The sequence below is a fragment of the Triticum aestivum genome, chromosome 2D, assembly GCF_018294505.1.
Source record: "Triticum aestivum cultivar Chinese Spring chromosome 2D, IWGSC CS RefSeq v2.1, whole genome shotgun sequence".
NCBI lineage: Eukaryota > Viridiplantae > Streptophyta > Magnoliopsida > Poales > Poaceae > Triticum > Triticum aestivum.
The window spans coordinates 428,597,131-428,614,094 of record NC_057799.1 but is presented as its reverse complement, the minus strand read 5'-3'; the positions used below and the strand labels follow the sequence as shown (position 1 = coordinate 428,614,094).

At 47.9% G+C, this 16,964-nt stretch overlaps 3 protein-coding genes across 3 annotated transcripts; 1 reads left to right on the top strand and 2 right to left on the bottom strand.

The window, feature by feature from the left end:
- Nucleotides 1-642: 642 nt before the first annotated feature.
- On the top strand, nucleotides 643-2,592 carry LOC123053604 (uncharacterized). The gene has a single exon (XM_044477080.1). The coding sequence runs from the start codon at nucleotides 766-768 to the stop codon at nucleotides 2,209-2,211; it is 1,446 nt and encodes a 481-aa protein (XP_044333015.1). The 5' UTR covers nucleotides 643-765; the 3' UTR covers nucleotides 2,212-2,592.
- Nucleotides 2,593-2,700: 108 nt separating this feature from the next.
- LOC123053603 (probably inactive leucine-rich repeat receptor-like protein kinase At5g06940) lies at nucleotides 2,701-5,843 on the bottom strand. Its single transcript, XM_044477079.1, has 2 exons — nucleotides 3,379-5,843; nucleotides 2,701-3,208 (listed from the first exon to the last, which is right to left on the bottom strand). The coding sequence occupies exons 1-2, from the start codon at nucleotides 5,624-5,626 to the stop codon at nucleotides 2,901-2,903; spliced, it is 2,556 nt and encodes an 851-aa protein (XP_044333014.1). The 5' UTR covers nucleotides 5,627-5,843; the 3' UTR covers nucleotides 2,701-2,900.
- Nucleotides 5,844-6,641: 798 nt separating this feature from the next.
- On the bottom strand, nucleotides 6,642-15,525 carry LOC123053602 (uncharacterized). The gene is made up of 9 exons (XM_044477078.1): nucleotides 15,188-15,525; nucleotides 14,533-14,633; nucleotides 14,079-14,445; nucleotides 12,128-12,982; nucleotides 11,459-11,510; nucleotides 8,176-8,237; nucleotides 7,978-8,084; nucleotides 7,806-7,893; nucleotides 6,642-7,297 (listed from the first exon to the last, which is right to left on the bottom strand). The coding sequence occupies exons 1-9, from the start codon at nucleotides 15,308-15,310 to the stop codon at nucleotides 6,974-6,976; spliced, it is 2,079 nt and encodes a 692-aa protein (XP_044333013.1). The 5' UTR covers nucleotides 15,311-15,525; the 3' UTR covers nucleotides 6,642-6,973.
- Nucleotides 15,526-16,964: the final 1,439 nt, after the last annotated feature.

Sequence of the window (16,964 nt, the reverse complement as noted above, 5' to 3'; positions counted from 1 at the left end):
GACAGGCAACCCAAGATACTTGTGAGAGAGAGCTTCACCATCAATATGCAAAATTTGACAAATCTCGGATCTGGCAGTAGCAGAAGTGTTAGGACTAAAAAGAACTAGATTTTGCCAAACTAACAATGGCCCGAATTCTCGCAGTGGGTATCTAGAACTTTATGTAAGGAAGTTGCATGTAATACATCTGCGTCATGAGAATCAAAAAATATCAGTAATGCATAGTTTGTTTTTCTATCACTCTTTTTTTCCTTTTCTTTTTCTTGAGCGAATGCACACCCTCTCATCGTGTTCTTATTTTTTTTCTATTAGCAATCTCTCACTGTGGCGACAACAACTCCTATCGCAAAAAGAAAAAACTCCGATCGCAACTTTTTTTTTAGGTGAGGACGCAACATATTGAGCCTCGGAAGCCGGAACAGAAATAAGGCCGAGCAAGCCCAGCCGAACATGGCGAGCTGGGCTGTATTGATCGAGCGGCCCGGTCTCCGCCTTGACCCGAACAACGGCGTGGAGATGAGAATGAGATCTGGCAGGTGTGGGAAACCCGTTAGGACGGGCAGGGAGACACGCGGCCCTCATTCGCGGCGCCCGGACCAGCTCGCCAATCTGGAAGAACCCCAGGGGCTTGTCCGAAAGATGCCCACCCGACAATGGAGCATAAAATTCCCCAACCTCGCAATCGCCTCCATTCCGGCAGATGAAACCCTAGGACCCGATGGCCTAGCCACCATTCCCACACACAGCCCGCCCGCCGCCGCCGCCATGCCGCCGTTCCGGCGCTGGGCGGATCTGCCGGCGGACCTCCTCTGCCGCATCGGCGACAGCCTCGACCTCAAGTGCTACGCCAGCGCGCGGGGCGCCTGCACGGCCTGGCGATGCGCGCTCTCGCCGCCGTCCCCGTCGCTCCTCGTCGTCCTCGACGACGCCAGGTGCTGCCCGTCCGCCGCGTCGCTCCCCACCCACCGCTCCTTCGAGCTCAAGAACATCCTCTCGGGGGGCCGATGCGTCGGCTCCAGCAACGGCTGGCTCGCCCTCTCCGTCTGCCTCTACGGCGGCCAGAGCATGTTCAGCCTCTTCAACCCCATCACCGCCACGGAGATCCTTCTGCCGCCGCTGATCTACGAGAGCCGCTGGGTCTCCAAGCTCGTCTTCGCGCCCAACCCCGCCAGGGACGACTTCGCCGCCGCCGCCATCTGCGACATCGACAGGCTCGCCTACGTCACCGCGGGGGCCAGGAGGTGGGCCATCCTCGATCCCGTCCGCCTCTCCAGCGGAGATCAGCTCGCCGACGTCGTCTACCATGAAAAAGGTAGGGTCTACTGCCTCACCCGCTATGGCGATGTCCACGTGCTCCGCCTGCCGGAGCGCCGCCGCAGGAAGCCTATCGTCGTCGAGGATCCAGCTGGCCCATCAGAGCCAGAGATGCCTTTAGGACGTCCCGCACTCAGTCTTCAGGGAAGAAGACAGCGCAACTTGCGCATGCTCTGCTATGAACATCGTAGATGGAGAGAGCAGCAGCTTCCAATTGCTACAATGAAGGCTACCTTCTGCCAAGATGTGTTTATGCCTCTTAGGAGAGTTCCTCCTGGATCTGTCGGGCCGGACCTAAATGCACCGGCCACAGTCGAGCCCATGTTGTCTGAGTGCAACCTACCGTTTGATCCTGCTACCTGTTTTGCCGCGCCATACAACACGGTGTCGGTTTTTACTAGTGCCAAGAACCTGGTGTTCTGTGACGGTAACCTGTACCAGATCTGGAGAAATGCAAGCTGCACGGTCACTTTGCAGCTGCCAGGAGGCGGTCACCGCCGTGTAGCCGAGAATGAAATACTTGTTCTGAGGTATTATCCCCGGCGCCAACCATGCTGGGATGCTGTGACAGACTTGGGAGGCTACTCAGTGTTTGTTGGGAGGAACAATGCCGTGTCGATGTATGCTGAAGATGTTCCAGGACTGAAGGGTAATTGTGTCTACTGGATCGGTGGGAGGGGTAGGGATCAGGGCATGGTCTTTGACATGGGGACTGGGAGGTCTACACCTTGCCTTCCCGTTGCTGGTGCTGGTGTCGTTCCGGGGCCTCCACAGAGTACAATCTGCTGGTACTTTCTCAGCGACATAGTGAATAACTGCAACATAAGTGCAGGAAGAAAAGTTTATCAGACCCGGGCAAGGGTCCGGGCTGAACGTGAGCAAGATTTGGAGGATTGATGCGTCGCCAAGCAGATTGGCGACATAGTGAGCACCACCGGCCACATCGGTGGAAGTTATGTTTATCATGCCTGAGCAAGAGCCTCTCATATGGAGAGGCACTGAAGAGTTTATCATGCCTGAGCAAGAGCCTCTCATATGGAGAGGCACTGAAGAACTGGCAGAGTGTAATTGCCTATTGTAGCCAGTAGTTCGTTTTAATTCATCTGTTTCCTAAAATAATTTGCTTCAGTACTGTTGTTGGTTTGTACTCTAGTCCCTATCATCTTTGTGTGTTTATGTCCTGTAATGGAATAATCGGTGTTTGTAAAACTTATATTCATCATATTATGATGGAATAAGAGGATGTTCAGATATTTGCAAGTTGGAATTGTTGTTTAATCGCTGTATGCATGACTTGTTCTTCTGAAGCTCGTTTTGTATACTTCAAAACTGCTCACTGACTCGTTCTACTGAAGCTGTTTTTGTGCTTGAAAGCTGCTGGCTGAATAAACAAGCGAATCACACAGGCGTCTTATTTCTATTTTTTCTGTCAATGTCATGACAATCACACAAATATACACAACAGGCACGAAATACATAGTAACAGATGGTCTGAACTCAGAACATCACAAACTGAAGTGCTTCTGCAGTCAAAGATCACATAGCAACTTCAGTGTATGGTGGTGTCCGTGGATGAAAGGTATAAACTACAGCGCCTGGAGCGACCTCACAACTTCATACATGTCCGGCCTCTGGTCAGGCTTCACCGACGTGCAGCCCACCGCGAGCTCCAGGGCAGCCTTCATGCCCTGTTGCTCCGTGCGGGGAATGCTGGGGTCGAGTATCTGCGATGCGCCGTCGATCAGGTTGATCCGCCTCCGCACCCAGCTAACAATGTCCGAGCAGTCCTTGGACGCCGGCTGCTCTGCTGGCCTTCCGGTGACCAGCTCCAGGAGAATGACCCCAAAGCTGTAGACGTCCATGAGGTTCGTCGGGTTCTTTGTGAAGTTTTGCTCTGGTTTCAGGAAAACAGAAGAGAACTTCAGTAAATTTTTATAAGGTGCAATCATACAGTGAGGTTACTACTAAAACAATTTGGTAACAAGATGAACACATTGCAAATGCATAGGATAGGGTGCCAGGCTTCAAAACCTGGTGTACTGATTCAACTACAGAAATGCATACCTGGCGCGATGTAGCACTTGTCATTCAAATCCGAATCCAAGGAAGATCGGTACGCCTTTTCCCCAACGACACGATGAATCCCAAACCCGGCGACCCTGGGCTCAAATTCATCGGCGAGTAGCACATTGCTCGACTTCAGATCGCGATGCAACATGCGAGGAGTATAGTCATGGTGAAGATAAGCCAATCCTTGAGCTACACCCAGTGCAATCTTCAGCCTGTCGTTCCATCCCACCGCGAATTTCGGCGCACAGATCATATCCTGTAAGCTTCCTCTCTGAAAGTATTCATATATGACGCTGACCTCCCCTTCCGAGTAGCAGAAGCCTGCGATCTTGGCAACATTCTTGTGCCGGATTTTCGCCAGCGCTTTCATCTCATTCTTCACTTCTCTGAATGTCAGCTTGCCCGAACTGAACAGCCGCTTCACCGCGACTTTTTGCCCGTCTTGTAGCTCAATCAGATGGACCTTTCCAAATGCTCCTCTTCCGATCACATTCTTGTCATGGAACGCGGCGAACAAGTCCTCTCCGGTGATCTTGATTGGGTGGAAAAGCACCAGCTTCCATGGGGAGGAGGACCTGTTGCCATGTATCCTTCTGCAAACTGCAAATACCCCTACTGCCAACAGCGCCAATCCTGTAACGAGGGAGGCCACCGTCGCAGCCAGTGCTAGCCCCTGATGCTTTCTCAATGGCGCATCACAATCGCTCGGCAACCCGGGACCGCACAGGCCTGGGTTCCCTTCAAGAAACACGGCGGGAAGGCCGGAGACCAGCTCCGGTGGCACTCGGCCGGAGAGCCGGTTGTACGAGACGTTGAGCAACGCAAGCTTCAGGTTCTGGAGCTCCGCCGGAATGGCGCCGGTGAGGCCATTACTGGACAGGTCGATGTAGGTCAGCACCGGCAAGTCCCCGAGGGAGGCTGGTATCGTCCCGGTGAGACCGTTGCCGGACAGAGACAAGGATACCAGCCTCTTGCAGTTGTTGAAGTCAGGGATGGAGCCAGAGATGGCATTGTGGGAGATGTTGATGATGCTCATCGCCGGGGAGTCGCACAGGTTGTCCGGCAAGCTGCCGTTGAGCTCGTTCAGCGAGGCGGAGAAGCGGTACATGGTGCGGATCAGGCCGATGCTCTGAGGTATCGCGCCGGAGAAGCTGTTGTTGTCAACCTGAACCTGCTCCAGCCGAGACACGCCGCCGGGGAACTCGGGCAGCCGGCCGGAGAAACGGTTGTTCTCGGCGCGGATGACCTGCAAGTCCGGCAGCGACCAGAGGCCGGCGGGGAGCTCCCCGGTGAAGGCGTTGCCCTGCACCTCGAACCTCTGCAGCATGAGGCACTTGTCGACGCCGTTGGGGAACGGCCCGGAGAAGCCATTGCGCGACAAATCCAGAGACAGCAGCTTCTGAAACTTGAGGCCGAACCCCGGAGGAACGGCTCCGGTCAAGCTGTTCATGGACAGATCGAGAGCCTCCAGCTGCTCCAGCCCAAGGAAGGTCTCGGGTATCTCGCCGCTAAACCCTGACCCCTGCAGGAAGAGCCACCTGAGGCTGGCCATCCCGCCGAGCTCCGGCGGCAGCTGGGACTCCAAGAACTGGTTACCGGACAGGTCCAGGTAGTGGAGGCTGGTGAGGTTGCGGAAGAGCGCCGGGTGGAGCACGCCGGAGAGGCGGTTGCCGCGCAGGTTGAGCACCTGGAGCCCCCGCAGCGCCGCGAGGCCCGGCGGCACGGTCCCCTCGATGTCGTTGCCGCTGAGGTCGAGCGACGTGAGCGAGGCGAGCGCGGCGAGCTGCTCCGGCAGCGGGCCCCAGAAGGCGCCGGAGCTGAGGTTGAGGGAGGCGAGCGAGGCGCAGCGCGAGAGCTGCAGCGGGACGGTCTGGTTGAAGGCGTTGGACGCGAGGCGGAGGCCGGCGAGGCCCGGGACGCGGCAGAGCGCGGTGGCGTTGATGTCGCCGGAGAGGCCGAGACCCTGGAGCTGGAGCGAGACGGCGACGGGGGAAGAAGCGGAGGAGGAGTCCGTGCAGGTGACGTGCGACCAGTTGCAGTAGGGCGTGGAGCTGGACCAGGTGGCGAGGGCGCCGGCGGGGTCGTGCAGGGAGTCCTTGAAGCTGAGCAGGAGGCCGTGTACCTGTACCGGCTGCTCTGCTTCTGCTTCCGCCGCCGCCGCTGCCGCTGAATACGAGGAGATGATCAGCGGCGACAGGAGGAGCAGCAGGAGAGGCAGGCAGGCGCCGCTGGTGGTTGCCATGGAGGGAGCCGGCCGGCCGGCGAGGTGCAGTGCGAGTGAGTGTAGGCAGGAGAGTGGCCGAGCGAGCTGTTGCTGGTCAATGGCTGGCTGTTTTGTGGGGCAGAGCTTTTTTCACTGCGGGTTTGATGGACTAGACGGACGGACTTTACTGTAGAGTAGCAGCACGTAGGCGCGGGATTGACATGTGCTTTCCACTGCGGGCTGTGCAGGGATTTGTTTCTTGGTAGGCTGAGTCAGGTTGGCCGGGGCAGTTTTTGCATTATTTCATGTGGAACTTTTGGACGGGGCACGGGCGCTTTTGGACTTTGGAGTGGCGCCCTTGTCCTTCCTGTTGGACGCGATGTGACGAGTGAGTTATCGAGCGATGCGGATAGAAATGGACCGTGGGAGTCTGATCTCGCTTTCCAGGATCGTTGCCTGGGGAAGTCAGGATTCGACTGGAGCATCACGGCCTCTGCAACTACCACTCTACAGTCTACTGGGAGAGTGGATTTTGCTTTCGTCTAAGATCTATCTGCCTCCGTCACAGACTAGGCAGATAGTGCGTGAGTGGTTACACCAGCGTCAAACAAAGTTAACTTCAATCATGGCCCAAAAGAAAGTTAACTTCAATTATTGGGCAGAAACAAGCAAGTAAAGGCAGTAAAACAAACTGTCTTGATATTATAATCCTTAATGGTCAGCATCATGTAAATCCTACCAGCATAAGCCACAAGTCTACACCAAACAAGAGAGAATAATACTCAGCTGAAAGACAGTAAGACAGCAGATATGTTTGTTACCTTTCAGTAAGACAACATAGATGCTTAGACTTGTGCTACCAGTGAGCTTTCCCTGGTTCCCAGATGAGAATGTACTCTCTTTGGATAAAATATGTACACAGCCACACCTACTACATGACATCCCGGATCAATGGACAGGTGTTACATGCAAGATCACTACATACAAAGGTGGAAAATCATACAAGAATGGCGTATTAAAACTCCTGGAGAAGAAAGAATACACAATCACACAGTTTTAACAGGAATTCCATGGAAGCTGGCATAATCTATCAATAATAAATAATGTTCATATGTGCCTAACATTCTACAGCCTCATTTTTTGACATTTCTCCACTCCCACAAACTTAACATAACCAGCACAGCATGAATGCCTCTCCGATGGGGGAGCACACAAAATCACTCACAGAATATGGCTCAAATATTCAGTTCCATAAAACCAGCCACTCACTAAGCTCTGCAACTAAATAGTATTTACCAAAGGAGGCTAAACTATGAAATGGCCAGGAATTTTGAGCTATCTCTGTGAGTTTCATCAGAACCAACAGGCATGCTGTGGCTGAGCTAATCAAACGTTTGCAGTCGCACCAACATCCTGTTTTGGCTCGGTGCGTGTGTAGGTGAAGCTTCGTGTTACCGGAGTTACCATCTGACTCCCAGGTGTTACAGGTGTAGCTTGACTTGGTTTTCCGGCATCTACGGAATCAGCAGCGCCACGCTTCCATTGAAAACTCCGAGCATTACCTCTGATAGCTAAACGTCCACGCATAGCCCCAGGGAATGTCGGCCTTGGGTATGCGGTTCTAATGAGCCTGGAAGCAAATGGTGATGCACGAACACCACGTGACCAGCCAGGCTGCTGAGGCACTTCAACAGAGCTTTTTCGAACAACCTGCAGCACACCATTATATATAGTTAACAGATACGCATGACAAGTCATGAAAAGTACTCCACGTGAACACTCGAAAGTGCAAAATCTTCTTAATTGCTCGAATATACTTTCTACTTCCATATTTATTGATAGGGTATGATCGCATGCATGCAAGACAGAAAACACTAATGAGCATACTGATGAAAGAATGGCCCAGCTAATGGAGCTTCCAGTAAAGACAGAAGTATATTATCATTTTGATGTTCAATACCAAATCTTACACTGAGCAACTCAATCATGAATGTCAACCAAAAAAGTTTCAACAAAACCTATCAAAACATACTCCCTCTGTTCCTAAATATTTGTCTTTCTAGAGATTTCAACAAGTGACTACATACGGAGCAAAATGAGTGAATCTACACTCTAAAATATGTCTATATACATCCGTATGTGGTAGTCCATTTGAAATCTCTAAAAAGACAAATATTTAGGAACGGAGGGAGTAGAAGTTAAGTCAAGGAAGTTTTACCTTCAAAATGCGTGACATAAAAGATGTTCCATTCAGCGTTAGTGCCTTCTCTGCTGATTCTTTTTCCAAGAATTCGATGTACGCTGAGCTGATAAGACAAAAAAAATACTTAGAACATTACCTAAATAAATGATGATATTTGGACTGTTCAGAGGGGAGTAAGAATTCACACCCTGTTGGCTGACCAGTGGCACCATCAGATACAATAAGAGTTTTTAGCACAGCCCCAAACTTGTTGAAATGACAAGAAAGACCATCTTTTGTTGCGCCAAAATGTACCTAAAAAAGCCCAATAAAACAATCACTGGTGACACAAACTCTTCTCTTCATAACCGGAAGGGTAAAAGAAAAACAAAATTAAAATACTTACATTGCTAACAAAGACAGTTCTAGAATCAGGGGCACTTTCAGGTTGGCCTGTAGATCCACCAGCTGAAAATAATAACAAAAAAAGAATCTGCTTAACAAATGAGTGGGTAGAAAACCTAGAGCTAACATGCTATCTTAACAGGGTAAAAAAAAACAAATGATAAGTGCCACACATGTGGCATGAAGCACTCCGGCCCTGACGTTTTTTACAACTAAAGTTGTCATCCAGAAAGAAAAAAACAAATCCGAAAAATAAGGTTTCCATCCTTTGAAGTACAAAAGTTGTCAGGCTTTGACAAGTTGCCATCCTCGCGTCACTAAACTTGCCATAAAAAACGTTCGGAGTTGCCATGCGTTCGTGCCACACGTGTGGCACTTATCAGGGTCCTAAAAAAATCATACCACAATAAAGATATCTAAAAGAAAAATTGGTGCAGAAACCTTTCATGAAATAAAGGATGTCTTGCATGATCAACTAGGGTTATTAGTTCGTAGTAGTAAAGGCAATGGTATGGTTCTAATAAGCTAAAAGGGCCCGTTTGGAAAACTGTTTTTTTGCAGGAATTTTACAGGATATGAATTTCATATGAAAATTTCCCTTGGGACCTTTGGAACACAGGAACATGAAATAAGATTCCACAGGATCGGGTTTCTACCCTTCAGGCTTCACAGGAAAATAAACATGCAGTCATATCTAATGGAAAACTTCCTGGCGTGAAAACAGAGCTTCAAGGCGCTTCCACCGCTGCCTTTTCGCTTGTTCGCGTGCACCAAAAGCCACAAGGAAGAGGCGGGGGGGCTGCGTATAGGGGCGTCTGTGGCATCAGGTGGCGGCCGAGTAAGAGGGGCAAGCAGGACTCATGACAGGGCACGACGGCCTGCGAGCGTAGGAGGCGGCGAGGGCAGCGGATGGTGAGAAAGGCATGACCCGTGTTATATATGCGACATGATTCCATTTTTTAATACTCCCTCCGTTTCTAAATATAAGCCATTTAGATATTTCAATATGGACTACATACGGATGTATATAGATATATTTTAGAGTGTAGATTCACTTATTTTGCTCTGTATGTAGTCCATACTAAAATATCTAAAAAGTCTTATATCTAAGAACGGAGGGAGTACCATGATTCAATTGTACAAAATTCTCAGATGGATTAGGGCGAATTTGTTGGGTGGGATTAGCAGGTCACATACAACCACAACTCGCCTGAATGTTGGAGGTCAATCTCTTTGATGCATTGGATGACTTGATACGACCACATCAATCATTAGCAATATTAATCCAATTGTTGGTCAAGTCGCTAGTGATGTTTCTGTTATGCCAAATCTGGAGATTGTTGATAAGCATTATGAAGTTGAGGAGGAGCTAATTAATGTGACATGTACGTGTGTTTATCTGGAAGAATTGACTGCTAGATATTTTGCATGGGAATCAGGAGAAGTTGGGAGTCCCTAACTATGCTATGGACCGAAGTAATGTCAAAAGGGATTTGTTTTCTTTGAGCCAGGTACATGTGCATGCAAACCAAAGAGATAAGAAGCAGAAACAAGCCCATGGCTACTACTACTACTTTGGAAGGTCACGGCCACCAGATCAGCTATATGTGCTCGCTTGGAGTCCTCGTCGACCGAAGGATTTGATGTGCTTGTGCGCTGCAGGATGGAGTCCACCTACAGGTGCGTCTTTTTTTTAGGTCAAAAGTGTCATGTTTTCTCGAGGATCTGTAACGGTTATGTGCCAGAAAATAGAAGGCATGTAATCTAATATTTTAGAAAGTATAGTTTATTTTTTGTTAGCCAAGAGATAAGGACAGGAAAGTTTGAGTTGGCCAGCTTGCAGCTCAAGATAGGCCATCTCCTATTTAAGGTCTGGTTGGTGCACCATGTAAATACCCGTATCAAGTTATGAGGGAAGCTGTCAAAAAATCCCTAAGTTTTGGATGAAGCTTCAGAAAACCTCTGTTGCAATTTCTCTGCGAAGAAATTGTTTTGCGCCTGAGTACCATCAACAAGATTGGTTTTCTTGTGCTAAAACTTAAGGTTCAATCCCTTTAATTAGCGTACATCGTGTGTGCGGGCGAGAGGCAAGAATTACGAGTCGACGAGTCGAGCCGAGGTTGAAACTCATAGACTAATCATGACAAGTCTAGACTACTGCTGGACTAGTCGCCATGGTACTGTAGTACTCAACTTATACAGTAATCAACTACTAATACCTAGTATGTAATGTAGTACTCCCTCCGTCCCAAAATTCTTGTCTTCGATTTGTCTAGATACAGATGTATCTAATACTAAAATGTGACTTGATACATCCATATTTAGACAAATCTAAGACAAGAATTTTGGGACGGACGGACTATAGACTAATATATTATACAATAAAAATTGAGTTGATCCAGAGGAGGATCACATCAGCATAGGAGAGCAGCAAGGGGAGGAGCTCAACAGCAGAGGGGTGGATCCAGGGGAGGAGCAGAACCAACGAAGGGAGAGCATCGTAATGGTCCTGGCCGACGGCGGTGGCGGGTAGCAGCGGCCTAGTCCCAGGTGAGGCGGCTCGTTGTGGAGCGAGACTGGAAAGCTAGGGTTGCAATTTTTTCCCTCCCGTGGGCTGAGCTCTGCTCACTTATCCCTCCCAAATTGAGTCGATGGACTTAAACAACCACTAGTCTAGACTAGTCGATGACTAGTCGCTCCACCGCTCGACTGAACGAGCTAATCTACACGAAGAAGCTAGTCGACAATCAGATTGAGACTACTAGACTAGTCTCACGACGACTAGTCGTTAAACTCATAATCACCGGCGAGAGGTTGCTGTTGCTGAAGGTGGAGTGCTGTGAAAGATCGGGCCGCAACAATAGATCGGATCTCGTCATCAAGGTTCGATAAATATCATGACTTGATTGTTGTACTAAACATTCTAGCCTGCAAATGGCATTGTGAAGGCATTCACATATGCAAGGAAAACAAGGATAGTTGTGAAGGAAGAAAGCCAACGGCTAATTGTCATGGGCAGTGACTAGGTCTGAAACTCGAAAAGTTTCCCATGTTTTCCTATCCTACAATCCAAACGTCTATTTTTCTGAATTCCTGCATTTTCTATTCCCATAGAATTTGTGAGGCATGCCATCTCAACTCCTATGTTTTCCCGATTTCTACGTTTTTCCCATCATATGCTCCAAACGGGGCCTCCTAAGAGTTTCCACAAGAACATTCCGTTCAGATGATTAAGGCAGTCAATTTATAGCAATGAGAACTTGAGCAACGCGTGCTTTACATACCAACTGATGAAGCCTTCGTTGCCACCAACAATGAACTTGAGTGCACCAAGTCCTGCAATGTAATTTTAAAAATAAGGTTATTATTATATAACAGCTATAGACATATGGCCCTTTAAGGCGATATTTCCTGGACCTGCACATTCCCCTTTACTTTGGGGATCCCTCACAAAACAACACAGAAAATACAATTCTTGCACCAATGGGGTGCGGGCACAGAAGACAAACAGAGAAGCAAATAATACAAAAATGATGTAGGCAAATATATCAGCGCTGCTTATGTTCCAACAAACCTATCAGATCTGTTGACCTGTCCGTATAATGTGTGTTACAACAAAATTAGATAAGATATCCAGCATGAAAATCATAGATTCTACTTCATGAGCTCATGGCTTGATTTTGACTTTATTTCCTGTTTCTAAGGAGTTGGACAGTTCCTGTACAAATTGACACTAGTCTTCAAAGATACATAATACATTGCTGGGTGATTTGAATTCAAACAGATTTAAGAAAGAGTACATTTCTGAGCATAGCATATGAGAAGCTCAATTTTTTAGGTGATAATCTCAAGCTGCTAATGCCATGGAAACAATTTCGTATAATCTAGTTATTCATGAACTTGGCAAATATATAGTTCAAAAGGAGTGAAGATGCTAGCCCATGGAAACTTACTTTGGATTTATCGGTCATGTCTGTAACTTTAGCATGTGCAACTGTCACATTTGATTTTATTGAGCCAACATCTTTCTTCCCAATGGGCACCTGATGCTCAAATGTGCCAGCATTTCTTGCAGTTTCATGATAGGGAGGATTCCGCGTATTATTGTTAGCAGATATATTTAAGATCTTTTCAGATGGTCTTGGTCCTGAGCTAGCATGTGTGTCTTGGGGTATCGACCTTCTGCTTCTCACCCCGGCAGCTCCCTCTGCCTTATTGTACCGCTTTACTGATGACTCTTTGCCTCCACTAGAAGACAATTTATTCTGGTAAGGATTCACACCATTATATCTAACTGCACCGGTCTCATCATACCGATCAATATCGAATGCAGAATCAGCAGCCTTCTCTGTCCCGCTGTCATACATACAAGCATCCCTGGCAACATACTGATTTCTTTCATGAAATTCTACTTGATTTTCTGCTCGGACATTATCTATGTGCTTGTATTCTCCATCTTCTGGATCTTTTTCTCTGAAATCGAATGGTTCTTCAGTGGCAGTCAACAGAGGCCTTCTACCCAACCTGTCAAAGACACTTTCCGAGGAGTATCTGTCCTTGAGAACATCTTCAGCAGCCTCAGCTGCGGCTCTAAATGCTGCCGTGGCACCTGGTACTCTCACATCAGACTTCATTTTCTGCAACCTACCATTAGCTGCTGAATCTGATTCTACCGTAGACACCACAGAACGAAGTCGCTTGGAAGATGACTCCGACCTCGGGGTCGGTGGCTGCACAGGTCTGACAGCATCACGAACAGCAAACTGAAGAAGCCGGCGTGGTGCACCAATGACTTCATGGGATGTCTTCTGGAAAACATAAGAAAACTATTACCACAAAGAACAAGAATTAATGAAGCAGCAGGTTTTTACAGGAATTGCTAGAAAAATGGAGCTCAAGCAGAACAATAATATGTTTTGGCATTGTAAGTAGACAAGGCAATAACCAAGGAGCAATGCAGAGACGGCGAGCTAGGGTGAGAGGACAACACAAACCACAGGAATTAAAAAACATGACATGAATGCAAGTGCACAATAGAGTATTGCTAGCAAGAAAAATGTGCATTCCACGGCCTAAAACATTCATATAACATGTTTGCAACACGATTACTTTATTTAACTGATGTGCTGCTCAGCGTATGAAAATTAAACAGCTATAAGCTGTACAGCAGGTTCCGAAATCATACACGATAGTGATAAATAAACAAGGATAACACACATCGCAGAAGTTATATGGTTGACCCATCAATTTCATGTCTGTCATGGTTGAAGTCAGTCTAGTTTTGAAAGTTTACGGTGCTAAATATCAGGTTTCATAGTCGAGGGTGGAACTGGACTTCCATGAAAGTTAGGAGCTTCCAAAAGAACGCTTTAGAAAATGGTATAGGGAGTTATATATATACTAACTTAATTACAGAGAAAAACAAAAATCAATTATCAGAAGCTAAATACAAATCTTATAACAGGATTAGGTAGGCACGTCACGGTTTTGTGAATTTATAACAGGTAAACAATAAAATTTATTAATTATGCCCAAACACAAGTAGCACAAAAGCAGGTCTTCCAAATTGCATTCCCTATTAGAATTTCTTCTTCACTGACGACGGCAGACAAAATGTTCAAGAATTATAAGAATATTATCAGAATACATGTGTTGTGAACATAAAAAGAATACTACTCAATCATGTACTCGGCAAATGAAATACAAAAACAAAGTCAATTAGCATGTTTGTCTAATATACTTACAACATTACAGGAAAGCATATGCCGAGATATTAGTTTATTAATATGGGACTGCCTGATTCATGATATGACTTGCATCTAACATAAAACAACAGAAAACGCATGCCATGAATGTAGCGACATTTTGAAAATCAGATTATGTGATTGGGAGAGCCATAGAGACCTTCGCTGGCCGTGTGTCCTCCTCTCTGCCTCTCTTTCTATGGTTATACATGTCCGGTGAGCGGGTTCGTCTTACAGCCTGTGTATGATTAGTTTCTTCCTCTGCTTGCGAAACAGGAGCTACAACACTTCGAAGGGGAACAACGTCTGATTGTTCTCGAACAATTCCTCCCCACTCCCTCTTCGGTTGGACTTTTGTTGTTTTCTGAGTTTCAGCTTCAGGTACACGACTAGTCTGTGCATTGCTAGATGAATTATGTAGAGGCAATCCTCTAGCAGTACTGCGAGTGTTTTTAGCTTCATCATTAGCAGAGACAGCTTTGGGTTGCACATAAAGGTGCAAATTTGAGGAGAGGTGATCCCACAACCTGCATGACCGTTGATTATCAGTATAGCCAGATAAACGGTATACAACAAAGGAACTTAGTTACAAAGATTTGGATGGAGCAAATAACCAGGATACGAATGCATTGTTGTCATCGCCTAAGAAAACCTGCAGCTCCTTTGCAGCCTCATCCTTCCGTCTTCCATTTCTGAGCAACACCACGACATACTCCTGTCACGCAAAAATAAATAGTTAGATCAGCAATCTCAGTGATTTGCGGGCTTGTACAATGAAGGCACAATTAATATCAACTCCTTTAAGGCATCCGTGTCTCCAGCAGAACCTGTATAAGCAAGGTCAATCCAAAACAAACTAAGCTCCGAAAGACAAATCAGACAACGGGAGCACTCCAATTAGGCATGCTCCATTAGAAAATGCAGAATCTCATCCCATATACTACGAGCACCATCTACTCCACATGTCAAGTGCAGAGACTGGGCTTGCGTGGAAAATCAGACGACTCCCCAATCCTCAGAACATAGGAACGGCACCTAATAAACCCACAATGCAGATAGCACGGTACTGTGCATGAACCTAAACCAACCCAATTCCACCATCACACACGATCCCGCGAAATCCGAACATTCGGCTAACCTTATCTAACCCTACAGGACCAAATCACACCGACATAACCGCTAGGGTTTTAGCGATGGATCGGGGGATCACATCTCATCGCGCGGGCGGGGGGAGGGGAGCGGGGGATGGGCCGGGCTGGGGGCACTCACCACGAGGGTGTCGTCGGTATAATCTCCCATGAGCTCATGGAGCTTGGCCCTCACGCGCTGCCGCAGCAGCGCCACCCCCTCGGCGCTGAAGTTGGCCTTGAACGTCCTCTCCCCGCCGTCCATCGGGGGGGCAACCCTAGATTCCCGCCCTCCCCGCTCCGACAATCCGGGCGGCGGCGGCGGCCACGGGCGCCCTCGCGTTTACGGCCGCGCGCGCGAGGGTGTGGGACGGGGGCGGCGGGGAGGGGGGAGGGGACGGCGCGGCGTTGGGGCGGCACCAGGGCAGCGTCCGGGGTATGCAGTCCTGGAGTGTGACGGACGGAGGACGCGTGCGTGCGTGTGGGTGTAGCCGTGCCGAGGGAGGGCGTAACGTAAGTTTTGCGGTGGGGCTCTTTACGTTTTCTCCTGGGCCCCGTTTGCAGGGGGTGGGAGTGGCGGTGCGGCCCGTGGTTGTGGTTTGGCTGGTGAGGCGGAGGGGTGTTTCTCTGCAGTGTACGTGCGGTCGCGTCGTGCGCACAGGCAGCCAGACACGCCGCTTTGGTCGTGCAGGGTTTTCCCGGTCGGTTAGGCGGTTTGGGCACACGACGCAAGGGGAAGTTGAGTTTTCGTCACGTGAGACGCAAACGAACCTTCATCGTGACGCTGCTCACTCGTCAATTCGAAAGCACGAAGCGAACCAACAACCTGTAGTTGAATAGTTAGGTAAACAGTGGTATCATCAGCCCATCAGGGTTAAGTCCTGATGCTCGTTTATGCGGTTTCCTTTCATATCAATGAAATGGAATCGGGGTGTGCCCCTCAATTCAAAAAAAGTCCAGATGCTCGCATTTATTCTGAATTTATTTTAGTATTTCTGGCGATACGCGTTCAATGGGAAGGAGACGTTTCCGTTGACTATGAGATACTTACGATGACTTTGTAAAATCTTAAGATGATATGCCGATTGAGTCTCTCGAAAGTGCTCATAGGGGTAGGGTGTGCGTGTATGCGTTTATAGGGTGAGTGTATGCACGTATATATGAGCGCTTATGTTTGTACTTGTTGGTGCAATGATAGGCCCCTTATGTTTTGGAGTTTTGTTGACATAAACAGTATGAGACTTATGTGTTTGCTAGTGCACACAGAGTAACAGGTCCCTGAGATCACGAGGAGTTTGATGTAAACGACGAACATAATCTGCCTACGTTGCAGTGTAGGTTATCACCGAAGATTATGATAACAAGAGTGACCCCTAAAAATTGATGAAGTAAAGCAATTGGTTCGATGCACGTTCAAAGATGACTGTGTCCGAGGAGATTGAAGACGAAGTGAAGATGTAGCATTTATTTCGTTGTTCTTCTTCTCTTTATTGAGTCATAAGACCACTGTACTATTAAGAGGGGTATAGTGTTTGAAACTTTGATTCTCTGATGTTAAACCCAAATCTATGATAGTTGTGAGAGAAATCTCTTTGTGCTCCGAGCAAATACTTGCCAGCAAGAGACTGTGATCTTCTTCCCTGCGAGAGATTTGTCTCAGACCGAGGAGTTAGCATTACTTGATCCTCAAGTAATGTTATCGTTGCTCCAAAATCCGACCGTTGTGAACGTGTTGGTTGGCCATTGGCTGGACTGCATGTCCAAAATGATCATTTCCCACCAGGGAAGGTGTGACGCCCCCTATTTGACCGTACACTAATCATACACGCAAATGTGTACGATCAAGATTGAGGACTCATGGGAAGATATCACAACACAACTCTAGACACAAATTAAAATAAAACAAGCTTTATATTACA